The sequence below is a fragment of the Panthera onca genome, chromosome D2 (assembly GCF_046562875.1).
Source record: "Panthera onca isolate mPanOnc1 chromosome D2, mPanOnc1 haplotype 2, whole genome shotgun sequence".
NCBI lineage: Eukaryota > Metazoa > Chordata > Mammalia > Carnivora > Felidae > Panthera > Panthera onca.
The window spans coordinates 42,284,186-42,310,995 of record NC_138349.1 but is presented as its reverse complement, the minus strand read 5'-3'; the positions used below and the strand labels follow the sequence as shown (position 1 = coordinate 42,310,995).

At 46.3% G+C, this 26,810-nt stretch overlaps 1 protein-coding gene across 2 annotated transcripts in view; it reads right to left on the bottom strand.

Annotated features, from left to right (window-relative positions):
• ANTXRL (ANTXR like) overlaps positions 1-23,012 on the bottom strand; it is a 37,240-nt gene extending 14,228 nt beyond the window's left edge. For both annotated transcript variants that reach the window (XM_078434492.2, XM_078434491.2), the window contains exons 1-9: positions 22,506-23,012; positions 12,719-12,790; positions 11,350-11,421; positions 7,583-7,664; positions 7,456-7,489; positions 6,357-6,436; positions 6,212-6,280; positions 5,792-5,872; positions 5,638-5,698 (exon numbers count right to left, since the gene is read on the bottom strand). In XM_078434492.2, the coding sequence (XP_078290618.2) occupies positions 5,638-5,698; positions 5,792-5,872; positions 6,212-6,280; positions 6,357-6,436; positions 7,456-7,489; positions 7,583-7,664; positions 11,350-11,421; positions 12,719-12,790; positions 22,506-22,780 (826 nt within the window). In that variant the 5' untranslated portion in view covers positions 22,781-23,012. The remainder of the gene's footprint in view (positions 1-5,637; positions 5,699-5,791; positions 5,873-6,211; positions 6,281-6,356; positions 6,437-7,455; positions 7,490-7,582; positions 7,665-11,349; positions 11,422-12,718; positions 12,791-22,505) is intronic.
• Positions 23,013-26,810: the final 3,798 nt, after the last annotated feature.

The window sequence follows — 26,810 nt, the reverse complement described above, 5'->3', positions numbered from 1 at the left end:
ACCTGGCTGCCCTTATTTCTCCTGCTTCAGGTCTCCCTGCAACTCCCATTGATCAGGGCAGTGTTTGCAAATTCTCTGCTTTGAAGAAAATAGATTCTGGGCCTGTGGCCCAATGCTGGCTGCTGTTGTGGTTTGTTAGGCATTCAAGTGTCTTCCAAAAATGGGTATCAACACTTAAAGCCTGCACATTTTCCCTAATAACCCAGATCACTAGCATTCTTCAAAAATGGGACCACCTGGAAATGGTGGGTTCATACTTCTGCATGTCAACCATTGTCTGGGCCCTGTTCACATCAGGGGAGCTCCTCAGGGGCCAGTGCCTGCCTTACTGCACTACACCCCACATGCAATCAACCATCCTTGGCTTGGCCTGACACATGCCTCCTGCTCACGGCACCAGCCTGGCCCCCGAGGGCACTGATGGCAGTGGTCCACCCAGCGGAGGCTTGATGTCTGTAAGTGACACGTCCTCTCCCACACACAGTAACCAACAGTACAATGCTGCTTTGAACTCAGTTGTGCCAGGCTGCCTGCTCAAGGCTCACACTTCATAAGGACCCTTCCCACCATGACACGGGGCTCTGTGATTGGCCAGGAAGGAGCAGTTGGGCTTATCTCCTGTGCACCCTTTCGCCAGCCTGGCTAGGGACACCCTGAGCAGAGCTTTGGCTCTCAGTCTCAAGGAAGTGTCATCTGCAATTTATATTCCAGGATTTTTTATTGCAAAGAAGCATTTCCTTGCAAGACAGAACTGTAAATTGACAGCCCACACTGTAATTAGATACAGACAGAGAAGGGAACAGTCAGCTGGCTGCATGTGGACAGATCAGGCTCCAGAGGAGCCAAAAATAGTGAGTAGAGCCTTCCTGCCACAAGCACACAGGCAGAAGGAACCAGAAGTGGGCAAATCTGTGCCAGGCCAAGCCATGTAACACTGGTGTTCATCCAAAATGACACTCCTCACTAACTGAGCGTATACTATGGGCCGATCTACACTTTCCTTAACCTCTAATACCCGTGAGCTAGGCATTCCTACCCAAGCTTACAGAGAAGGAACCTGAGGCTAAGAGAGGGCAGGTGGCCTCCTCCAGACCCCTGGCAGGTACAGGGCCAGGACCTGACTTCAAGTACCCATTCCAGGACCCACTTCTGCCCCCTTTGCTCTTGTCTTAGTTCTGAGCAGCTATCATGAGGCTGCTTCAGAGGGATGGCCCCATAGTGCCTGCACTTCTCAGGAAGAGCACGTGCTGTCCATATGCCTGTGACCCCCTTCCCAAAGTGTGAACCCTGCAGCCTTCAGGCCCTGCTCAGTCACCACTTCTCCGCAGCAGCACCCTCTGTGTCCCCAAGGCACTGCCCCTTTAGAGGGTCTTATCACTCTGGCAAGTCTCGGTAAGTGGAAGGCAGGGTGATGGTGTCAGACTTTCGAGCAGAAGAGATGTGGACTTAAAGGATTTTGCTTTGTCTAGTAGCTGCTCCTTGGTTCCAACACCCCTCACCCAATTCCTCCAACAGTAACACACACAGGAGGAGAATGAAGCCAAGGATGGATGAACATTGGCTTGCAGGGAGCTATGTCTCTTAGGTAGAGTCCCACTGTGTACCTGCTCTCGGGTGGCACGGGGACCATCCAGTCCCTGGCAGGGAGACCAATCCTTCTTTATGAGAACTTTCTTTCTGGAGGAAGAGTTCTACATCAGGCCTCCTGGGGCTCCAGAGAGAGGAGCTGGGAAGGCAGGCAGCCCACTGACAAGGTCAGGAGGAAGCCAAGCAGTGAGGAAGGACAACCAACCAACCATGAGACTGACAAGGGCACCAGGTGGAAGTGACCTGTCCTGGGAGGGTTGGGCTCTGGGAACACCATCTGTTGCCCAGCACAGGCTCTTTGGGAGAAATTCGACTCTACTGACCAACGTTTAAGCTGTGTGTCCTCTTAATGCTACAATTCTACTTCTGGAATTGATCCGGGGAATCCTGACCCATGCCCACAGAGAGGTGAGCTTCAGGGTGTGCACAGCCTGCTGTAGCCACAATATCGACCAGGGGAGACTAATGAAAGAAATTTCCCCCATCCGTGTAATGGGGTATGTGCAGATGGCTGGAAAATGTTATGAACTGCATGATCCCATTAATGTAAAAATACCTTGAAAAGCATATGTAAATATCTATTTGAATCTATATGATCAATTATATATGGTAGCTATTTCTGGGAGGCAGTAGTAGTAGAAAAAGGGGAACCTCATTGTAGAGGGACAGTAGCTATCCAAGCTGGTAGCAATGGTGTCTTTGCACTGCTTTTGCCTTCTGGGTCCTACTGCCCCACAGTCTGCCTTGCCTTCTCACACAGTGAGTCTCCTGGCCACCCTGCAGGAGCTGTCCATCAGCTCTCAGAGAAAAGCCCGCCTCTGCCCTGTGTCCTACTATGTGCCACCACTGATGTGCCATGGTTGTTGGGCTTTGTAGACACTCGCTCTGGGCCAGCCACACACAGGAAAAAGAATGAGAAGGTGCCACCTCTAGCTGTCCTCCCAGACACAAAAATCCAAGTATACCCAACAAACATACAGGAGTGATGATTCTCCAAACCACTGTGCCAAGAGTACCTGGCCAAACAGAATGTTTAAATACAATGTTCATATTACATGAGTCTACTGAGAAGAGATTTTAAAGGATTAAACAGCCTATGGAGGAAAAACTGAGAAGAATTGCCTTCAGGGGTTAGGGACAAGGATTGTCTGGCAAGTGATCTGAGGGGATTTTCCAGGGACAATGGTAAATTCTGTCTTCCTGGAGTGTGCATTTTTCAGAAGTTGTCAAAAAATACACTGAAGTTTGCTGAAATTTAAGGAGAGCTCTTAAGTAATATTTCTATAAATAAAGATATGCAGAATGATGGGCTTTAGAAGTGAGGTAGCCTGATGTCTGTAATTGACTTGAAACACATAAAAAAATAAGATGCACTGTGTGTGGTTGTGTGTGTGTGTGTGTGTGCGTGTGTGTGTGTGTGTGAGAGAGAGAGAGAGAGAGAGAGAGAGAGCACTGATTAGATAAATGTTAAAGAAATATGGTGAGATATTAAATATTAACTGCAAAATCCAGGTAGTGGAGACAGGGGTGTTCATTGCACAGTTGTTTCCACTTTGCTGTACATTTGAAAATTTCCTTCATAAAAGGTTGGTAACACATCAAAGAACTGAATGAGAAGAATCAACCGTGACACAGCCAAGCAGAAGTCATGGCACATTCAAGGTGAGAAGCGACTAATGAGAAGGACAGACCAAGGGCTGTGGGAATCCAGAGGGGCCAGTGAACCAAGAAAGGGACAAGGATGAACCTCCTGTGAGTGTGGCATCAAAGGATGGATGGGCTGGACCCTGTAAAGTGGGGGGAAATAGGGTCTTGTAGGAAGCCTAGTGACACCCCCAGCCTGAGAGCTGAGGGAAGACCTGACTGGCCCTGCTGTGGGGCCAGGGGCCTCAGACTTCCAGGCCAGGCTGGGGTTAGGGAAGGGGCTTTCTCAGTGCCCTCAGGCACTGTGCAGAGGATGCCTGGAGCACAGGCCTAGAGGCAGGAAGGCCAGCAGAGGCCTCTCTGCCTCATCCTGGAGAGCACCCTGAGAGACTGAAGAGGTCAGGAGTGTCGTGCTCATGCCCTGTCTGCTTCCCAAGGCACCCTGACCCACTGATTTATTTCAAATGACAGCCTGATGAAATGGCTCTTTCTATTTCATTTGGGGTCCAGGTTCCTGCCTTGAGCTTTGCCTCCAAGTGACTGTCATGTCGTGTGGCAGCTTTCGTCAAGAGGGCGACAATCTTAAAGGTCAGAGCAGGAAATGCTGAGTTGAGCTGTCAGCGGGTGTGTGGCAGGCACCTGTAACCCTGGCCAGGCCGCCATGGGGGATGGACAACGACTGATGTCTGCACCTGCAGTTTGACATGCTGCTCAGACGCCATGACCTGCGTGTGTGCAGGGGACATAATCAGAGGAATGAAGCTGTCAGGTCGGCTGCACGGTGGGGTGCTTTAAAGCAGAAGCAGGGCAAGAGCCTACTTGTGTGGGAGTCTCCTGCCCGCCTCCAACCTCTCACTGCGAGTTGGTTAAGAAGACAGGAAGAGTCGGAGAGCTGCTGCCAACAGCTGGCTCAGCGGGAGACGCTTTCATACTGGTGATTTTTTGTCCTCCCCCCCCGCCCCCCCCCCCCGCCCATGAGCTCAGCCTTGGGGTGGAGGCGTCAAGGATGGTGGGACTATTAGTACCACTACTATTGGTTAAGGCTTCCCAGCTTCTAGATCCTGTGCCGGTCCTTGTAAGATCGCCCGGCCTTACGTCTTACGAGAGATGTGCGAGTGGGTGTTGTTGGAGACGAAAGGGGAGCTCACAGATATTTGGTAATTTGCTCCAGGTTGCAGCAGAGCCAGATCTGAACACAGCTGTGTCTGACCCCATGGTCTACTGCACGATAGCCTTACAGTTAAGAGCACAGAGGCCGACCCGGTCTCTGGGTCTGCGTTTGGCCAGATCCAGCTGTGTGTGCTGTTACCAGGGGAGTAAGTGTGCTTATCCACCCTCCTCAGTACCAGTCTCCATGATGAGACATATAAGCCTGTACACACAGAGCTCATCGCAGGGAGGGGGCTTCTATCACAAAAGTCACTGCACAGGATGTCCTCACCAGACTGACTCAGGGACCTTTGTAGGGGGGGAGAGGGCACGCTTGTGAAGTTCCAGATGTCGGGGAGAGGCGTTCCCCACAGAACAAGGTGTGTTGTTTGCTGTATTTGTGTGGATACCTTTTGTCGGACTATGTTTCTAGTATGATGCTGGCCATTGAACTGTTCCAATTCTTTTATTCGTCCTTTGAGATAATCATGTTTTTCTTTCTTCATGTTGCTGATGTGGTAAGTTACACTGATATTTCAAATACTGAATTGACTTGCATTGCTGGGGTGATACCTAATTATTATTGATGGACTCTTCTTTTTACATGTTGTCAGATTCAGATTCCATTTGCTGGCATTTTGTTGAGGGCTTTCAAAATATACTTTTTCTTATTTCTTAATTAAACTTTTGGTTCTGATATTTTAAAAAGTTATAACAGGGGGCACCTGGGTGGCTCAGTCAGTTAAGCGTCCGACTTCAGCTCAGGTCATGATCTCGCGGTCCGTGAGTTCGAGCCCCGCGTCGGGCTCTGTGCTGACAGCTCAGAGCCTGGAGCCCATTTCAGATTCTGTGTCTCCCTCCCTCTCTGCCCCTTCCCTGTTCATGCTCTGTTTCTCTCTGTCTCAAAAATAAATAAAAGTTAAAAAAAAAGTTATAACACTAAACGTATTGTGGTACTCATTTTGCAATATGTGTATGTGAAATCATGGTATATTTTAAACTTATACAGAGAGATATATACAAATTATGTCAAAAACAAAAACAAAAGAATTACACACATACCCACTTATCATTCCTGGCATGAACACCTTACAAAATGATACAGTTGCTTACATATCCAATGCACACGTCTATACAACTACGCATGCATACACACACCACACACTGAAACTGCATGCTCACATCACACCCACCACACACACAACACATACTCACAACATACACCCCTGTGTTTACAACAGTGACTCTAGCTCTTACCTCCTGCACACAAATGCAAAGGCTCTACTTTTGTAATTTCAATACACGCCTTACTTGTGAGCTGGAATAGAAAGAGGGGTGGCAGGTCAGGGACAGTGTACAGGAGGTTGTGGTGAGATGTCACCCCATCCCCTTTCTCACATCCCTTACTCACTGGTTCTACGATGCTTCTCAGTTCCTTAAATCCGTTGTCCACTCCAATCATGTGTTCTGGGCTGTCTGCAATTTCCAACAGCTACAAGGGAGAGGAGGTGACTTGGGCGCATAGGTAGGGGATTAGGACCCAGAAGTCCCCATTCCAGGAGGCAGTCTCTTGGCTCATGCCACGTTAGACTCTGAGGGCCAGACCCTGGCCTTGGCCAGCAGCCCACCATTAGGGAAGGGAAAGCCCTTAGTTTACTTTACTCCGCACTTTGGGTGTGGAGATTTGACACGATACTTGTTATTCATTTCTTCCTTGTTAGCCATTATTCTCCTCTACCGAGAAGCATCCTTGGGCAACCCTGGGAAAGCCGTCTTTGAAAGTTCCTCATCTAGGATTATAGGTGGCACCTGGTTACCTGTTTGGAATTACCTGGTCTTTCCTATAGTCTTTTACACCAATGGCATAAATGGTTGACCCCATTTTCCGAGCCTTTGCAGCCTAAGAGAAGGAAAGTGGTAAGTATAAATCACTAACTATGTGGAACAAAATACTGGTAATGATGGACTGGACTCACTTCGTACTTAGTCTCATCAAAGGACTCTGGTAGCAGTGTTCCCTCTGTCAAGGAGATAATCATGGAAGGAACTTTGTTTTCTGCAGAAAAAGCAAGTGGCCTGGTCAGTAAAGGCACCCAAGTGACACTCTGTAGGCTGCTGGGTCCACAGCACTGTTCCTCACACCTCCTCCTCCAGAGGACAGGCACCCGACCTTAGCACCCAGTATCAGAAGTGCCTGGAGGACTAGAAGCCCAGTCCTGGAAGGAGGAGGGGACTTAGACAGGACCCACATTACAGATGGCACTGAGCCCTGCTCCAGCCCTTCCTACTACGGTCACTATGACCAGACTCACAACCTTTGCCCTGAAAGGCAATTCCATTGGCTTCACTGGACAAGCGTCAGCCTTTTAGATGAGCAAAGGGAGTGACAGCCAGACTCGACTGTACAAGGTGTCTCGCAGCTCGGTGGAAGGCGGGACTCTGGCTCAGGCAAGCACGTGCAGAAAGACCTGCTGTATCCACAGGCCCAGGGATCCAGAAAGTGAGGTCAGAGGCTCTCGGGCTGAGGATGCCGTGCCCAGCTCAGTGCCTTTCCCCACCAGGCCCATGCTTCTTTCCTGGCAAGAGCTGGAGCCCTAACCTAGATGAACATGGTTCCGGGCAGAGCACAGCCGTTTCCAGTGTTGGAGGCACAGTCACAGGATGACATCAACCAAAGGGAAGGAACCGCAGGGAAAAGGCACCAGGGCCAGAGATGTGATGGAGACAAAGTGTGGGCAAAGGGGAAATCCAGCTCTTTTTTTCTGAAAACAGAATCCTGTCTGCTCCTGGTTCCTTTGGCTTTTCTTGTTCAGGCAGCCCAAGTGTTGGTCAAGCACCTCACAGTTACCAAGAGCCTAGATGGTACACACATGATCCCATGTGGTTCTGAGACTCATCACTGGGGGTGGTTTTCATCCTCACTGCACAGAGGACGAACCTGTGGCACAGAGAGGGCAAGCACCTTGCTCTAAGAATCAGCGCTAGGAAGGGGCCAAGGAGGGTCTGCACCTCGTTGAGGTCCAGGACTGGCTCTGTCCCCACACCTGCCTGTAATGAAGTCACCAGGAAGCTTACCTCCAGAGTTTGCTTTTTCAATCTGCTCATTTGCCTGCAAGGAAATGAAGGAGTGTTGGAGTCCTGGGTGGGAGGACCCAGGATACTCTAAGAACTCCATAAAGCATCTCTGCTCTAGATTCGGTACCTTTTTAAATCCTTCATGCATGTTTGTGGCTCCAGTAGGCACTGTATTCTGAAGTTTATTAAGACCATCACTTATTTCATTTCTGAAAAAAAAAATCAGAAAAGGGATTGTGGTGGTATGAGGTATTGACTATTAAAAAGAGCCCAAAGCTAACCTTTGTGCACTGCTGGTGGGAATGCAAACTGGTGCAGCCACTGTGGGTAAAATTATGGAGGTTCCTCAAAAAATTAAAAATGGAAATGCCATATGATCCAGTACTGGGTATTTACCCAAAGAAAATGAAAATGCTAATTTGAAAAGATACAGGCACCCCTACGTTCATTGCAGCAATATTTACAATGACCAAGGTCTGGAAGCAACTCGTGTCCAATGATAGATGAATGGATACAGAAGATGTGGTGTATATATTCAATGGAACATTAGCCAGCCATGAAAATTAACAGATCTTGCCATTTCCAACAACATGGATGGATCTAGACGACGTTATGTCGAATGATTAAGTCAGACAGAACGATAAAATACTATATGATTTCACTTATATGTGAAATCCAAAAAACAAAACAAAGAAGAAAACAGACAAAAATCAGAAACAGACTCATAAATACAGAGCACTATCTGATGGTTGCAGAGGGGAGGGGAGGGTGGGGACGGGCAGAATGGATGAAGGGCAGTGGGAGATACAGGCTTCCAGTTATGGAATGAAAAAGTCACATGAATGAAAGCTACAGCAAAGGGAATATAGTCAAGGATGTTGTAATAATGTCGTAGGTGACAAATGGTAACTACACTTGTGGTGAGCACAGCTAATGTATAGAAGAGTCAAGTCACTATGTTACACGCCTAAAACTAATGTAAAACTAATGTGTGTCAGCTATATTTCAATAAAACGAAAAAACAAAACATCTCCAAGCCATCCTGGAGCCACTGTGCACTGTGCAGACCTGTCTAGTCGGGACAGAATACAAATCAAGTAGCCTGGTCATGACCTTATGCTCTGTGTCCTTGATATGAACAGGCCTTGCTCAGGCCTCCTCTGTCCCCCATCTGGTGAGCATGGGGTGGGGGGAGGCTGCTCTGCTGCTCCCATGGGTATGGCCTGGCTTTTTCTGCACTCACCACTGTCTCAGGCACACTACCTGGGGGACCCTCAAGAGCCCTGCCTTGATCATCCATGGTGAATGTGGGGCACACCCATGGATGTGCCACTGTGAATCTGTACTCGCAGTGTAACTGGCAGGGCTTCTAGCACCTACTGGGTCCCTTGGGAAGGCACACTCTTCCTTCAGCAGGTAAGGCTGAGTTTGGAAAAGGTCATTCTGCTGATAGCCCTGCCCTGTCCCATCTTACCCTATCACAGAATCCTGAGGTTGGCTCGTTGCCCTCCCACCACCCCAAAAAAGCCACTTCCCCTTCTGGATTGACACCAAAGGAAGAAGCAAGCTGCTTAATGAGAGAACTAGGGCTCCTGGGTTCACGTACTCCTGAAGAAAAAGGCCAAAAGCTGGGGAAGTGCCTCGAGGGCTGCCCATGCAGGTGGAGGGGCAGTGCTCCCCTTGCTGCCATGGGTATGTGGCCAGGCGGCTGCTGTTAAGGGGGATTTCACAGGTGGGACTGGGGCCCTAGGTTCAGGATAATCCCATGTGACAGGCCGAGCTGGCACAGCAAGGCTAGGAGAGCTGGGACCCTGAGAGGGCTTCTCACTGTGGGAAGTGGAGATGTTGCTGTGGGGTGAGATCTGAGAGCCCCAGGTCCAGTCCCACCCAGCCCAGGAGGTGAGGCCTGGCACCCATGGACAGTGGAGGCCAAACCAGGTGCTGTTCCACTCAGCAGAAGCCCTCTCCCTCCTCACCACATACCAGAAGATTTTCTTCCACCCCTTCCCAGTGTCTAGCCTAGGAGCCCCCAGGCTTTTTCTTGCCCAAGCAGGCTCTCCCCAGGGAGTGTTGCTCCTCTAACTTTGCTCCCAGCTATGTCCACGGAGGGGATACCAGCTCCTTGTCTCCTAGAGTCCTTCTTACTCTTTAACATCTGTCTCAACCCCTTGGATCCCCTCCATCTCTTCCCTGTCGTCACCCTCCTCACCATCAACCCTGGGGGCTTCCTAGCCTCTGGGCCCCTGGCTTTTCTAGTACCCAGAACAAACCCCCTTTCAACTCTGTCTCCTCAGCCTACTCTCTCCTAGCAGAAAGGGCTCAGAAAGCATTAAGCAGGGTCCCATCCCTGCTCCCACATTCTCTGCAGACCCTCCAGAATCACACCCATATCAGGCTCTAGTGTCCCCTCCTGGATTCTCTCTGCATGAGGTCCTTCCCAGGCTCCCTGCCAAAGGCCTCCTCAACTCCTAGGCAGTGGAGCATGTTTAGGAAGGCCAATCCCAGGCTGAGCCCAGCTCCAGTCAAGGTCCTGTGGGGGTTTGGGAGCTGGCAGCTTTAGGGCCCTGATCTGAGTGTGAGTTGTCTTCCCAAATGCACATCTTGCCCCTTCCCACCAATTTCACACCATTTCCACTCCCCTAGGCCTCACTCCCACTCCTGAACCCTGGCTTGGGGAAGATGTTACTTTGTTCACTCTCCAGAGATGACCATGGAGACCCTACCTGGCCCCCCCCCACAGCTTCTCACATCTGGGCCCTGAGCCCCCCACCTTGGAGGAGGCAGAGGTCTTACCCTCCCCAGTGGGCAGCTCTTCCTCCAGAGCCCCCTGCCCAGCAGCCCTGTATCTCTCTGCCACCTGCCAGCGTCTCTCTTAATGGACTTGCTTCCTTCCACCTCAACCCCACTCAGGTCTCTCTGTCCTAATGCAAAACCCCACCTATGCACAAATTTGTGCCTCCACTAGTGCTTGGAGCAGTCAGCCCTCTCTTCCTGCTTGTCCTGGAGTCAGGCAGGAGAGTGCTGTCTCCATGCACTGACACCACCACACCCCTCCCCTGCAGGTTGGCTGTTCACTCTGTTGCTCTTGGCTTCTTCCCATGGTCCTGAATGCGGTTCTGTGCCACAAATACTGGGGCCCATCTAGTCCTGAGGGTGCTCAACCTCTCCTTGATGCTTAACTTTCTCTGAATTGGGCTCCAGTCATTTGTGCTTTTGAGAATCTTAACCTCCTTACCCAGCTACTCAAAGCTCCATAATTCCCAGTTTACAGACTTTGGGAAAACTGCTGGTCCCACCATGGCCAACCTAGGATGGTGGTCATGACTTTCTCAAGCACCCTCTCCCAGCCTGATGCTTAGGACCCCACTCTTGGGGTCCCATGTCTCAGACCCACTTAAGGAACAAGATCCCTTCACTGAGACCATCAAAACTTTGATGCTGCTCAACCCTTCCTCCCTGGTTATGACTTTTTCTCACTGGAATCCCCACTGGCCCAAGGTAGAGAGTGACACACAACAGCAGGTTCTTAATGCAGGTCACCATTTATAAAGAAAACATACACCTGCTCCAAAAAATTCTGGGAGTCCTCACAGCCAGCCTGTTCTAAGAACAGGGAACAATGAAGATAGAAGGACTCAGGCAGGTGAAAGGCAAAGCTTAGAGGGGGTGGAGATAGTCAAGCTGCACAGGGTTGGCCATTGTCAGAGCAGCCGGGGGTCTGAGAGGGCAGGGGAGCTAGACCTGGGCATCAGGGTATACAGTGGAGTCCAGGCCTGCCCAGTAGTCTTCACAGCAGTGGGCTCCCCACTGTGATCTCAGGGAACCCATTTTCCCCCTGGCTGTTTCATCAGTCTCACCCACTGGGCCTGTCTTGGGGATCAATGTGGCACTTACTTATCTGAGGTGAGTTTCATGAGGGTGTGGCCCTCTGTGGAGTAGGTGATGAAGGATATCCGCAGTTTCGGGCTGGGGAGAAAGCACATGCTTGTGAGAAGTCACCAACACAGGTGGCAAATGATGAACGAGCAGCCAGGGAGAGGTGCATGACAGTTTCCCTGCCCCATCCCAATTCTTCTGCTTTGGGGTCCATTTCCCAAACCCCAGAGCTTCCTATAACCTTAGTAAGGAATTCTGAGGTCTGTAAGATGTGTGGCCTTCTGGGAAGGGAGGAGTGTCCATCCTTACACTCACAACACCCCAATAGTGTTTGTCTGTTTGCCTGTTTGTCTCTCTCTCTCATGTGCGCATGCATGTGCACGCACACACACAGGCACTCACACAGATAGTTGCTCACACAGACAGCTGCATGCAAAAGGAGATAGACATCTACACACTCCTGCAGGAGGGACTTCCACTTGGCCTCTCTTCTGTAACATTTTTTGGAGCTTCACTGCCCTTCCTTCCTTGCCTGTCTTCCCCAGCTCAACTCTTCTCATCTCAAAGAAATTATCTTCCCCCTTGCCAGCCATTCATATACATCCCTCTCTTTCCTGCTCCTGTCCACTGTCTTCTGGTTTGTTGACCCTCATTATCCCTTGGCTAAATTGGTACCATAGATCCCCAGCTGAATTCCCTACTGCTTTTAGCTCTTGTTCCCATTCATTTTACCCACTTTTGCCAAACTTTTCTTCTTAACGCACTACCTTACTCATGTCAGACCTCTAATCATGAATCATCTGTTGCTCCCTATTGCTCACAGCAGGAGATCTAGGTCCTGTGTGCTGGCACTATGAGCTGCTATGGCCATGGCCCCAAGCTGACATGCGCAGCCTCATCTCCCAGCCCTACCTTGAGTTAAACCTACTCTGCTGCCAAACAGACTACTCACTCCACAAGAAGTCTCCCTGATGGTTCCTGTTACCCTGTCTTTCCCATCCATCAAAGCCTAGTTAATATTGCCACATCTTCTGGAAGCTATCCTTGAATTAAAATTCTTGCTTTTTCTTTAAGCTCATCATATAAGCCCTTTGCCTTTTCTTTTGACCCCTGACACCTTTAAACCAGGTGTTTAATTATTATGTTACTGGTTTGCCTGTTTCTTAATCTATTAGGTCCTCAAAGGCAGACTGTGTCCTCAGTCATATAGCTTCTCAGGCAGGAGCCAAGTAAAGCTGTTGGGGCCCTTGGAATCACTGCGATTTGTCTTTTCCTCACTGTGGGCTCTGTGCTCCTGCATGAAGGGACTCCAATTCTCACTGAGTCCAAACAGCTCTGTGCTGGGTTTAGCAGAGGAAATCACACTATTAACACAGAGAAGCCATACTTTTCGAACTTTTTGACAAAATCTTCCACAAGGTTGTAAATGTCCATCCAGTTGTTGTTCACACTGCCTGACCTGAAAATGAAGAAACATGAGTGAGAGGGATGAGTTACATCTGTCGTGTAGGAATAGTTTCTGCCTTCTCTGCCCTCCTGCAGGCTCTTCAGCAACCTCCTCATCCCTACTCTCTTCCACATAGCTAAAGTCTGCCACACACCTTCAGTGACTTCAGCGGGTCACCCTGGTGGTGACTTTCATCAGTGTGAATTATGGGAGACCTGTGTGCTTGGGACTGAGGGACCTCTGAGGTTGCCACCTCTGGTGGCAAACCAGGATATTTGGTCATGCTAGGTGAGACTGTTGGACAAGAAACAAAGGGGATGCATTGGTTGGCAAAGCCTCCACCAGTTCTGATCTGTTGGCTCTCCTGGTTGCCATTGTCTCCCAGATGAATGCTCCTTCCCTGCCCCTTGAAGGTGTGGGTGGCTTGGTGTGAGGCAGAGCTCTTTGGCACCACATCCCTACAAAGTACTCTTGGCTTTTCCTTTCCATTATTCCTTCCACCTCTTCTAGGCTATATCTAAAACTGCCAGTAGATGATGAGGAAACTAAGGATAGACGTTCCTGATGATGTCAGGATTATTATTCATGGGCACATACATACCAGACACTTTACATGCATGATTTCCAATTCCAGAGCAACTCTATGATATCAGCATTATTCCCATTTTACACATGAGATTCACAGGTCATGACATTTGCCACATTTCCATAGTTAGCATGGATCTGAACCCAGATCTAGCTTCAAAACCCATGCTCTACCCATCGTACTAGGCAGATCAGGGTGAGTTAGACAATTGCTGGGTAGCAAATTACTAGACTCTGACAACCAACCTATGACGCAGACTTTATCTCAGAAGCTTCCATGCTAAAGTGCAGGACAACTTCCTTAATTAATGGTAACCCTTTCCATGCTCCTTCTTATTACTTTTCTTTCCTGTTTTCCCCCTGTGTGAAAAGGATCTTCCAAAGAATATTTATAGGAAACAAGAGTCTACAACTCACCTACTTACTCTGGGGAAGTTTCCAGTTTGTGATGATTTTGAAGAAAGGTTTAGACTCTAGAACATAGACAAACATGAGTATTCATTGGCCATAGAAGATACCACAGGACTTATAGATCCCTAGGAAGGAGGCAGTATGGAAAACAACCATGTGGGCTTCTAGTACAAAGAGCTCCAGTCATGTTCTAGTGACTCACTCTTAAATGAGAATGGAGATGATTAGCAGATATTTGAAGATATTGTTATCATTGAAGCTTGCGGCCAAAACACCTAGTGATACAACTATGCTGGGAGAATGGAAAGGATGGGTAAAAATCAGATAGGGGAGCTGAGCTATAAGAAAGCTTAATTCCCTTTCCTCATAATAAGAAGTCAATAGAGAATGAGTAAATCTCGAACAGCAAAAAGCAGCATCAGTACTAACATGTTATTAGAAACAGGGTCATATTACCAGAAGAAAAATCTGCAAAATGATGGACAAAAACACAAGTCCCAACTAATTGCTTCCTGCCAGAGACTCATTAAGCTTTAAAGACACATGTAGGTTCAATGTGAAGGAACTCAAGATATTCCATCCAAGTGAAACCAAAAGAAATTAGATAGTTATACTTATATCAGACAAAATAGACTTTAAGCCAAAAATGGTAACAAGAGTCAAAGAAAGTTACTACATAATGATAAAATGGTCAATACATCAAGAAGATATAACAATCATAAATACATATGTACGCAACATCTGAGCACCTAAATATATTAAGCAATACTAACAAATCTGGAGAAAAGATAACAATACAATAATAACAGGCAACTTCAATGCCCCAGTTTCAGCAATGGATAGATCATCTAGGCAGAAAATCAACAAGGAAACATTGGAATTGAACCATATCATGGTCAAATGGACTTAATAGACATATATAGAATATTTCATCCAACTTTTGCAGAATGCACATTCTTTTCTGGTCCACACAGATTATTCTCCAGGATAGATCATATGACAGGACACAAAACAAATTTTAGCAAATTTAAAAATACTTAAATCATACCAGCTATCTTTTCCAACTACATGGAATAAAAAACAAGAGGAAGGAGCACCTGGGTTGCTCTGTTGGTTGAGCATCCAACTCTTGGTTTCAGCTCAGGTCATGGTCTCATGGTTAATGAGATCAAGTCCTGCATCGGGCTCTGCACTGACAGCACAGAGCTTACTTGGGATTCTCTCTTTCTCTCTCTCTGTCTCTCTGCCCCTTCCCTGCATGTGCTCTCTCTCAAAATAAATAAACAAACATTTAAAAAGCAAGAGGAAATATGTAAAGTCTACATTTATGTGAAAATTGAGCAACATACTTTTGAACAACCAATGCATGAAAGAAAAAAACCAAATGGGAAAATAAAACCTTAAAAGTAATGGAAATGGAAACAAATAGCAAAACCTACAGAATGTTGCAAGCTCAGTTCTGAGAGGAAAATTTATAGTGATAAATGCATATATTAGGGATATAGCAAAATATAAAAAAAAACCCTTACTTTACATGTCAAGGAACTGGAAAAAAAAGAGAACAGACTAAGTCCAAAGTTAGCACAAGAAACAAAATAACAAAGGTGCTGAAATACATAAATTTAACTTAAATTAGAAATAGAAGAGGAGACATTGCAACTGACACTATAGAAATACAGGATCATAAGAAACTACTCTGAATAATTACATACCAACAAGTTAGAAAATCTAGAACAAATGGATAAATTCCTAGAAACACACAAACCTGCCAAAACTGAAACATGAAGAAATATAAAATTTGAATAGACCTATGTCTAGTAAAGAGATTGAATCAGAAAACACAAATCTTCCCAAAGAGAAAAGCCTGGGACCAGATGGTTTTTTAGGTTACTGTCACCAAACATTTAATGAAGAGTTAACATCAATCCCTTCCAAATTCTTTCAAAAAATGGAGAAGAGGGAACACTTCCAAACTCATTCAATGAGGCCTGAATTACCTTGATATCAAAGCCTGACAAATACTACAAGTACAGACCAATATCCTATAGGAATATGGATGCAAAAATCTTCAACAGCAACAAAAATCTAGCAAACTGAATTTAGCAACATATTAGAAGATTTTTATTCCATGACCAAGTAGGATTTATTTACACAATGGAAACATGGTTCAACATGCAAACATCAAACAATGTAATTAACAGAATAGAAGAGAATTAGCAGAATAGATTGGAAAAAAAACCCAACTACATGATCATTTCAATTGATGTAGAAAAAGGATTTGATAAAATCCAACATACTTCCTTCACAAAAATACTCCCACTAGGAATAGAGAAATGTTGTATGACAAACATAATAAGGGCCATATATGAAAAACCCACAGTTAACATATTGATGGTGAAAGACCAGAGCTTTTCCCAAGATCAAAAGTAATACAAAAATGCCCAGTTTCATAATTTCAATTCATTGTAGTATTGGAAGTCTAGCCAGATCAATTAGGCAAGGGGAAAAAAAGGCATCCAAATTTAAAAGGAAGATGTAAAATGATCTCTTCTTAGATATGATCTTACTTGTAAAAAACCCCATAGATTCCACACACAAAAAACTATTTGAGCTAATAAAAGAATTCAGCAAAATTTCAGGATACAAAATTAACATATAAAAATCAGTTGCATTTCGATATACACTAACAATGAACATTCCAAAAAGGAAATCAAGAAAATAAATCCATTTATAATATTATCAAACAGAACAAAATATTTATGAATAAATTTAACCAGAGGCAGAAGACTAGTACACTGAAAACTACAACATATGGCTGAAGGAACTTTATATTTGTTTAATGTTTATTTATTTTGAGAGAGAGAGAGAGAGAGAGAGAGTGGGGAAGGGGCAGAGAGAGAGGGGGAGAGAGAGAATCCCAAGTAGGCTTCACACTCAGCACAAAGCCCGACATGGGGCTTGATCTCACGACAATGAAACCATGTTTGGAGCTGAAATCAAGAGTCAGATGCTCCACTGACTGAGCCACCCCTTAGACCCTATGGCTGAAAGAAATTTAAAAGACACGAATCACTGGAAGAACATCACATATTCATGGACTAGAAGAGCTAATATCCTAAAGCTGGCAATACTAGCCAAGGCTATCTACAGGTTCAATGCAATCTTTATTAAAATGTCAATGACGGGGTGCCTGGTGTCCAACTTTGGCTCAGGTCATGATCTTGCAGTCTGTGAGTTTGAGCCCCACGTTGGGCTCTGTGTTGACAGCTCAGAGCCTGAAGCCTGATTCAGATTCTGTGTCTCCCCCTCTCTTTGTCCCTGCCCTTCTCATGCTCTGTCTGTCTGTCTCTCTCTCAAAAATAAATAAAGATTAAAAAAATTTTTTTAAAAGTCAATGACTTTTTTCTTGCAGAAACTGAACAATCCATCCCAAAATTCATATTGAATCTTAAGAGACCTTAAATAGTTTTAAAAAATCTTGAATAAGAGCAAAGGTTGTGGACTCACATTTTCTGGTTTCAAAATTTATTACAAAGCTACAATAATCGAAATAGTGTAGTACGGGCATAAAGACAGACATATAGACTAATGGAATAGAATAAAGAGCACAGAAATAACCCCTCATATATATGTTCAGTTGATTTTTGACAAGGATGCCAAGGCCATTCAATGTGGGAAAGGACAATATTTTCAACAAATGGCGCTAGGAAAACTGGATGTTCACATGCAAAACAATGTAGTTAGGCTCTTATGTCATCCACAAAAATTAATTCAAATGAATCAAAACCTAAATGTAAGAACTAAAAATATTAAACTTTTTAGAAGAAAATATAGGGGAAACCTTCATGCTGTTGGATTTGGTAATGGTATTTTGGATATGGCAACAAAAGCACAGGTAATAAAAGAAAAAACAGATCAAACTACATCAAAATTAAAAACTATTGCATGATTCCACTTATATGAGTTACCTAGAATAGGCAAATTCATAGATATAGAAAATAAAATAGAGGTTCCCACGGTTTGGGGAAGGATGAATGGGGAAATAGTGTTTAATGTATACAGATTCCAATGACTTCTGTCCTCATCAAAGCACATAAGCCATGGCTAGCTTGAGGGGTTGTGAGGGGTCCTGAGAAGGAAAAAATAAAAGGCATGGGATAGTTCACCAAAAGTGGTACACAGATCAACAGACTGTCCCTGCATAGTCCTGTTCTGTTCACCTGAGCTGAGGGAGAAGCTATGAGAACACAAACATGCTGAGTACGGATGCTCTTTCAAGGATGCTCCTTCAGCTGTCATCCCCTCTAAGATCCTTTAACCTGCAGAGTTGCCTTACCTAAGAGCATGCCTTTCCTGAGGTTCCCACCTGAAGTGACTGATGGCCCAATCGTTTGGCCCAACTTGGCACAGCCCTGAAGGCACCTTTTAGCTCCAAAGCTCCCCATGAATCAGGTGAGGCTGTCATGTCTGCATTGAAGCTCCACTGAATCCTATTTTTGCCTGTTCCCTTGCACAGATATTAATGTCAAGGCATCCCCTAATGAGCATCCTGCACAGGCTTCGTCCTTGGTTTGGATGGGTCTTGAAGCTCTCCCTCTCTCCTCTATGGAAACCCCTCTTCCTCCACCAGTGCCACACATGTGGGTGCTCCCTAAATTCTGTCTGCCCTTTCTCCTCTCAGTAGACACACCTGTTCTGAGCTTCTAATTTTTTCTCCAGCCTCACAGTCCTCCTGGGACCTTCTAGGCCCTTCCCCTTTCCACTCCAGCCATGCTATCATCCTTCCCCCTTCCAATCTATCCTTCCCAAGGCAGCCAAGAGGTATTTTTGAAAACACAGGTCTGATCCTTCTCTCTTTTGATAAAAGTGATTCTTTAAATAATGTCCATATGCCCTTGAAGTGAAAAACACACCTCTACATGTGCGCAAGGCCTCACTACTGGCCTGTGCCCTTCCCTTCTCCCCCCGCCCACAGGATCCTCTGAGGGCCTCACTTCTCAGGCCTTTGCACTGGCCACTCCCTCAGCCTGGAGCTCCCTGGCCCACCACCTCCCTGGTGCCTGAGAAAATAGTGCAGGCACACAGCAGGGCTCACTAATTTTCATCCAATTCAATCTAGTGTATGACCAAATAAATAATGAATCTAATGAATAAGGTTGGAGTGAACCACTCAAGGCTTTCCTGCAGGTGACAGACTATGTTTGCTTCCAAAACCACCGCAGGGACCCACTCAGCCTCAGGGACTTTGGAATGGGCTTTGGAGGGAGACATTCCAGAGTTTCAACTCCTGTTCCATGTCTTCCCATCTGAGGGCTTTAGGGGGTCACTCCTTGGCCCTGCGTGGCTTCCTTCCCTCATCTGTGAAATAGGGGTAATAACATTTACCTACAGAAGACTCAGTGATGAAGCTGCTTCCCCCTTTACCCTTGTCCCCAGTCCAGAGAAATGCCCCAGTCATGAGCAACTCCCTCATTCAATATGTATAGATTCTTCAAAATAGATCCAGAATCTGTCCACTCAGCACCTCCACCCCTACCCTACTGGTCCATACTCCCATTATCTCCTCCCTGAATCCCTGCATTAGCCTACCCCCCGACTCACCACCACCACTACCACCACACTGGTCTGCCCTTGGGCCCTTCATTTGTGATCTTTTCAGCCAAGACCCAATGGCATGCCCTCTCTGCTCAAAAACACCTTCTTATCCCCCTTCGCCTTCTAGTCTGTCAGCCCCACCTTCCCAGACCACCTCTTCAGAACAGGCCCTCCCTCAGCACTTCCCATCTTTCTGCCCTGATTCCGGCCCCCACCTCCAGCCTGTGCTAATCCCATCTGACACACTACTTCCTCTCCTCTTTTATTTATTTCCTCTCTCCTCATGGAAACTCCAGGAAGTGTTTGATGCCTTATCCCCATGCCCAAACAGTGACTAACATACTCAGTTGCTCAGTCATTATTTGTGAGTGGACGAATTGTTAAGGGAATGAATGAACAAATAGAACTGCTCATCACATGGGTGAGAGGTCCCAGAGAGCCTTGGGAGAGTCAACAAGCAGAGGCATTTGACCTCTACCCTGGCACCCCAAAGGGCAGTTCAGAAGAGAGCTGATCTAGGGAGGAGAGGGGGGCCCTGCAGTTCTGGGGAGTTCCCAGCCCCAGTGTGCATGACTCTGCCTTCTCTAGTAGCATTTTATACTCATCTTCCACAATTGTATCTGCTGCTGTGCTGGGAAAACTGCCTCCAAACTTGCCTTCATCCTCATCACAACCTGGTGAGGTGGGTATGAAGATCCCCATCATACATACGGGGACCCTGAGGCACAGAGAGGTGAAGCAGTTTGTTCAGGGTTTCGTGACTGGTGAGTGCCGTCTGCCTGACTTGCACACTTGGGGCTGCCCCCTCAGTGGTCATTACTCCCCTTTCCCCAAGAGCCGCAGGGAGAAGTGCCTGAGGGAGTCTGTCCTCACCCTCCAGGAATCTCTCATCAAGCTGGCCCTCAAAGGAAGTGTAAAGCCTTCTTCAACCAGACTGGGTGTGCGCAGGTCCTGGGGAGATGGTGTTATTTCCCTGGGGCTGAGGAGTTTGCTATGGTTTCAGACAAGCCTGGCCTGGTAAACCACAGGCAGGATCTAGCTGGACTCCTCACTGATGACCTGGGGCTGGGAAGGGGGTGTGTAAGGACTCTTTCATGGACACCCTCAGTTCCTCTCCAATCCGCACAATCCAGCAGGATTCAGTCCTGACACTTGTTATTCTGGCTTGTCAAACTGAATGACCCAGAGAAAGGCTGTCAACCCCCTTACTGCCTTTCTACCCCCAGCCCTAATGCCTAAGAGAGAAACCTCCATCCCCCTTGGCCGTGCCAAGTATCACTGAGGCAAGACCTGCCCAAGGCAACTCAGAAGTCCCTCCACAGGACAGTGAGGAAGGACTTATTCCAGTGGGCAGGGTGGCTCCCATCTCTGCAGGCTTTGCTTAGAAGCTGGTGGCTGGACACACATCCCCCTAGTCATCAGCCTCCATGGAGAATAGAAGGACACACAGGAAGCTGAGTCTTGCCACGCCCATCAGCTTTGGGGCTACTTCATCTAGCCTTTAAATGCCATCCCCGGGGCGCCTGGGTGGCGCAGTCGGTTAAGCGTCCGACTTCAGCCAGGTCACGATCTCGCGGTCCGTGAGTTCGAGCCCCGCGTCGGGCTCTGGGCTGATGGCCCAGAGCCTGGAGCCTGTTTCCGATTCTGTGTCTCCCTCTCTCTGCCCCTCCCCCGTTCATGCTCTGTCTGTCTCTCTCTGTCCCAAAAATAAATAAAAAACGTTGAAAAAAAAAAATTAAAAAAAAAAAAATAAAAATAAATGCCATCCCCTTTCCATGAGATCACAGATGCAAATGCCTCTCTACTCTACATTCCACGGTGGTTTTGTGGATGACAGAAGTGCAGTGGAAGGGCTTTGGAGACCAAAATGTGCTTCAACAGTATTATCGACAATCATATCACTGATAGTATTGACTCACTAAAGTTCATTCTCAATCCAACAGACAAGTTGCAAATGGAACCAAGGCAATGTCTCCAATCTCTCCAAGCATGAAGATCCGTCCCCTTTTGAGGATCACAAGGTGCCCTGCTTCCCAGGACAATACCAGGTCAGACATAACTGTTCTCAAAGTGCAAACAAACTGTAACTAGTCTCCAAGCAGTCGAAGAAGAAAGCAAAACCGTTGGCAGGAAAACAAAGGGCTTTCTTTTCTTTTCTTTGCCTTGCCTTTTCTTTCTTTCTTTCTTTCTTTCTTTCTTTCTTTCTTTCTCTTTAAAGTTTATTTATTTATTTTGATGGGGTTGGGGCAGAAAGAGAGAAGGAGAAAGAATTCCAAGCAGGCTCCTGGCTGTCAGGGCAGAGCCCGCTGAGGTGCTTGATCACTGTGAGATGGTGACCTAAGCCAAAATCGAGAGTCAGTCGCTTGGGGCGCCTAGATGGCTCAGTCGGTTAAGCATCTGACTTCAGCTCAGGTCATGAGCTCATGGTTTGTGAGTTCGAGCCCCACTCAAGCCCCACTCGAGCCCCACTCAAGCTCCACGTCAGGCTCTGTGCTGACAGCTCAGAGCCTGCTGCCTGCTTCAGATTCTGTGTCTCCCTCTCTCTCTCTCTCTCAAAAATAAACAAATAATAAAACATTTAAAAAAGGAGAGAGATGCATGACTGAACCACCCAGGTGCCCCGGGAAAACAAAGGAATTTCCAAACTGTGACACTATGAGAATGCCCAGTGGAAGCAACACATAATCTCTCTGGGGCCAGTAAAAATAAAACTTTCCACTCACTTGGGTGGAAAACAACATAAGCAAAACACCTCACAAAGTAGAAACTGAAACCCAGCGAGCTTCTAACAACTGCTGAGAAGGAGCTCCTAGCAATCACTTGCCTATCCAGCTATTTAAGGGGCATGCAGGCCACAGATCCAGTCCATGCTGGTGGGAGGACTTAGAGCCATTCAGAAACCTTATGGTGGCCTTTTATTCTCTCAAAAAGGAAAAGTCCCAGAGAACAAATTTTGGGGGCATTCCTTCTCCCTCAGGAACAAGGGGAGACATACAGGTTCCTTGGCTCTGACCAAGGTTACTCCCTGGCCCCTCCACTCACAGAAGCTGGCATCCCCTTTGGCCATCACCTTCCCATATTGACTTCAGGGACCACACCACCCTGGAGCGCTGGGTAGGGCAGGAGGACCACTCACTTATCCAAGATGAAGTAAAGGTCATATGCGCTCTGGCAGGATTGCTTTGTATCTTTTTCCGGGTTATCCCAGGAATAGTGGCTGCGGAGGTGGTGGACAGCTCCCCCCTTTGGGCGGAGGTAGTTATGGAGGCTTTTCCCACTTAGAACGAGGCCATGCAGGTCTCTGGAGCCCCGGACGCTGTGCTGCAAACTTCCGGCTTTCAGCAGTGGAGGCCGCAGCACAAGCAGCAGAAAGAGCACGGGGCCCGGCACACCCAGGCCGTGGTTCCCCATTTTCCTGGCCACCTTCTTGGAGCTGCTGGCTGCTGGCCGCTTCAGGTCACCTCAGGCGGCTGCCTCCGGAGACTCCACCTGTGCCCTGGGGCTTTGGCTCCCGCCAGCACTTTCCCAAGGCGCACTTCAAGCCTGCACCTGCTATCTGCCCTTTGGGCGGAAGAGGCAAACAGCTGGCTCTGGGGCGATGGGCCCAGTACCTGCTGGCCCTTCCCCCACGCAGCTGGGGCAGAAGGCCTTGTTATGATGGACAGGGGGGTTGGCATGGTGACTTTGTGACCTACAGCTCTGCTCAGTGTCCTGCCTGTTGACAACCCCAGGCAGGAGTCATGGTATCTTTAGATGGGGGGTAAGATGAGGCCTCCATTTGTCTCTTATCCTAAACCCTCACAGGTGGCCATTAAAATCTCCCAAGACTCTCTTTTTTTTTATAATTCAAAGAAGGCAGCTGAGGTGGCTTAGATGAGGACATCCCTGTGAGTGTTCACGAGGTCAAGGAACTGGGAGACTAGAGTACAGTAATTAATGGTCATTGGTGAATACTGAAGTCACCTGTGGACATGGAAGGATCTAGAAGGAGAAGAAGACAGTGCAGTGTTACCATAGTCCTTTGTGAATGAGGGACATTCCTGTTACCTACTCCTGTGTAACAAACTACCCCCAAATTAATGACATAAAACATTTTATATGTGCACAGTTTCTGTGGATCAGAAATGCAAAGAGGGCTGAATAGGGATGGTTTGTCTCTGCTTCATGGAAAAACATGGAAAACCCATTTGGTCTTTCATATAAATTTTAGAAGCAGCACATCCTCAGTGCTCCCCCAATCTTCTTAATGCTTGATTACAGTAACATTAAATATATAGATACACTTGGATGGATTTGAATCTTCCCTCTAGACTCCCCTATCAGTGAACCTGGCAATGTTCTCATTTATCTACTCCTTTTCCAGCACCTTAAATAAACTTCCCTATGAAGATCTTCACTTTTTTTATCAAGTGCCTTCCCTAAATATCTTATATATTTGCTGTTATTGTAAATGGCATTTAAAAAATAAAGCTTTTAAACTGTTTATTGGTGTTGTGGACAAATGTATTAATTTCTTGATTATTCACACAGCTTGTTAAGCTTCTTTATTCTAAAATATATCTGTAGAGTGGTTTTGGTTTTTCTATAAAAACAAAACCCAAAAAACATTGCTCTGACGAGTTCTCCAATGACATGTTGCTGGAAGGTGTGATGGAAGTATTATTGATTTTAAAGAGAATACTTCTGGGGAAGAGCAAAGATGGCAGAACAGCATGGATGTTTTTTGTGTGTCTTGCATCCAAGAGATACAGCCAGACCAACGCTAAACCATCCTGCACACCCAGAAAACTGATCTGAGGATTAACACAACAATCTGCACAAACTGAACCACAGAACTCAGCAGGTACACAGTGTGGAGAGGTGAACTTAGGGAGAGAGAAGCCATGGAGGACAGGGAGCCGTTTTGCATGCGGAGAGAGGACAGAGATGGGGGGAGGGGAGAATATGGGAAAAGCACCCCCCTGCCCTAAAAGCAGCTGGAGAGAAAGTGGGAAAGTGGAAATAGCCACAGGGACTGAACTAAAAAAGGATAAAGGAGAAAGGAGAGGGTTTAAATTCCATTAAGACTATAAACAGGGGAGCTCAGAGACTTAAACTCTGAAGCTTGATACCTGGAGGAGCTCTGGTGGGAAGGGTGAATCCCCAGGAGCAGAGTGGAGTCTGGGGTTCTTCAGGCCACATGGGGAGAGGTGGTTCCCTTGCTGAGAGGACACCTGAGAGGACACTGTGGGTTTCCCATAGGCAAGGCCCCAGTGTACCTAGGAGAACAACCACATTCGCTGGTGCTGGAACAAGGTCGTTAAGGGTGAAGCCTGGTGCCAGATGTGTATTGTGATTTTCCCTAATCCCTGAAACGCTGCTGGTACACTATTTCGCAAACTTTTTCTGGGGCGGGCTGGCACCCAGCCACAGTTTCTGGGTACTGGCAGCAGCATGGTTCTGCAAATGTTCCTGGGTGCAGCCGGCACCCAGCCATTGCTTTGTGAGACCCTCCACAGAAGGGCAGAATGGGTCAAAGCCGCTGTCCCTCAGAAGTAAGGAGTCGGGAAAAACAGCCACATATCAGACAAAACTCAGGAGAGAAGTGCTTCCTGGGACTTGGTCACAACAGTGTAAAAGTGGGGAGTGGATGAAAGCTGAAGACAAAGGATGGGTGTGTGATTGTTGATTGGGGAGAAGAGAGTTCTGATACTAGAGACTGGGTAGTTGGGTGATGCCATTTTCACCACTCCTGCTCATGCGCATATGCACCTACAAGCGCCATAACAATCCACCCCAGTAAGCTAAGCAGCACTATCTAGTGGAGAATGGAGCTGTTACACTAAGCCCCACCCAACTGGGCCAACCTTGCTCTTCAGGATTACAAGTCTCTCCTCCTGCTTAGTTTATGGACTATAAAGCACTTCATAGTTTGACTTCTAGGGGAAAACGAAGTAATTTCAGACATATTTCAGTCTGTTCACTGGTCCATCTAAAAACTTTCTTTTTTTCTTTTTTCTTTTTCTTTTTTTTCTTTTTCATTTCTTTTCTTTTTCTTGAATACAGAAAGAGAAGAAATTCATTTTTATTTTCAATTTTTATTAAATATGTTTCTTTAATTTTTTCTACTGTATTTTTTACTTTTGTGTAAATTTTTTCAAATTCTATTTTACTTCCATCATTTCATTTTAGTCTCCTTCTGTGTATTCATTTTTTCAAATTTTCAAACGATTTCCTTTTTTTTTCTTTCCCCTTTTTTCTCTAATCTACAAAGCTCCTTTCAACACCCAGACCAAAACACACCTTGGATCATTTATTCGATTTTTTTGTGTGAATGTGTTTATTTTTATTTTTTTTTAATTTTAATATTTTTTTAATTTTAATATTTTTTAAATTTTAATTTGTTTTACCCCATTAATTCCTTTTCTTCCTTCAAAATGATGAAATGAAGAAATTCACCCCAAAAGAAAGATCAGGAAGAAACAACAGCCAGGACATAACCAACACAGATACAAGCAAGATGTCTGAACCAGAATTTAGAATCAGGATAATAAGAATACTAGCTGGAGTTGAAAATAGATTAGAATCCTTTTCTGCAGAGATAAAAGAAGTAAAAGCTAGTCAGGATGAAATAAAAAATGCTATAACTGAGCTGCAATCTCAAATGGATGCCATGGTGACAAGGATGGATGAGGCAGAGCAGAGAATCAGTGATATAGAGGACAAACTTATGGAGAATAAGGAAGCAGAAAAAAAGAGGGAGATTAAGGCAAAAGAGCAGGATATAAGAATTAAAGAAATCAGTGACTCATTAAAAAGGAACAGCATCAGAATCATAGGGGTCCCAAAAGAGGAAGAGAGAGAAATAGGGGTAGAAGGGTTATGTGAGCAAATCATAGTGGAAAACTTTCCTAACCTGGGGAAAGACATAGACATCAAAATCCAGGAAGCACAGAGGACTCCCAGTAGATTTCAACAAAAACGGACCATCAACAAGACATATCACAGTCAAAGTCACAAAATACTCAGGCAAGGAGAGAATCATGAAAGCAGTAAGAGAAAAAAAGTCCTTAGTCTACAAGGGAAGACAGATCAGGTTTGCAGCAGACCTATCCACAGAAACTTGGCAGGTCAGAAAGGAGTGACAGGATATATTCAATGTGCTGAATCAGAGAAATATGCAGCCAAGAATTCTTTATCCAGCAAGGCTGTCATTCAAAATAGAAGGAGAGATAAAAAGTTTCCCAGACAAACAAAAATTAAAGGAGTTTGTGACCACTAAACCAGCCCTGCAAGGAATTTTAAGGGGGACTTCCTGAGGGGAGAGAAGATGAAAAAGAAAACCCAAATTAATAAAGACCAAAAGCAACAAAGACTAGAAAGGGCCAGAGAACACCACCAGAAACTCCAACTCTACAAGAAACACAAAGGCAATAAATTCATATCTTTCAGTACTCACTCT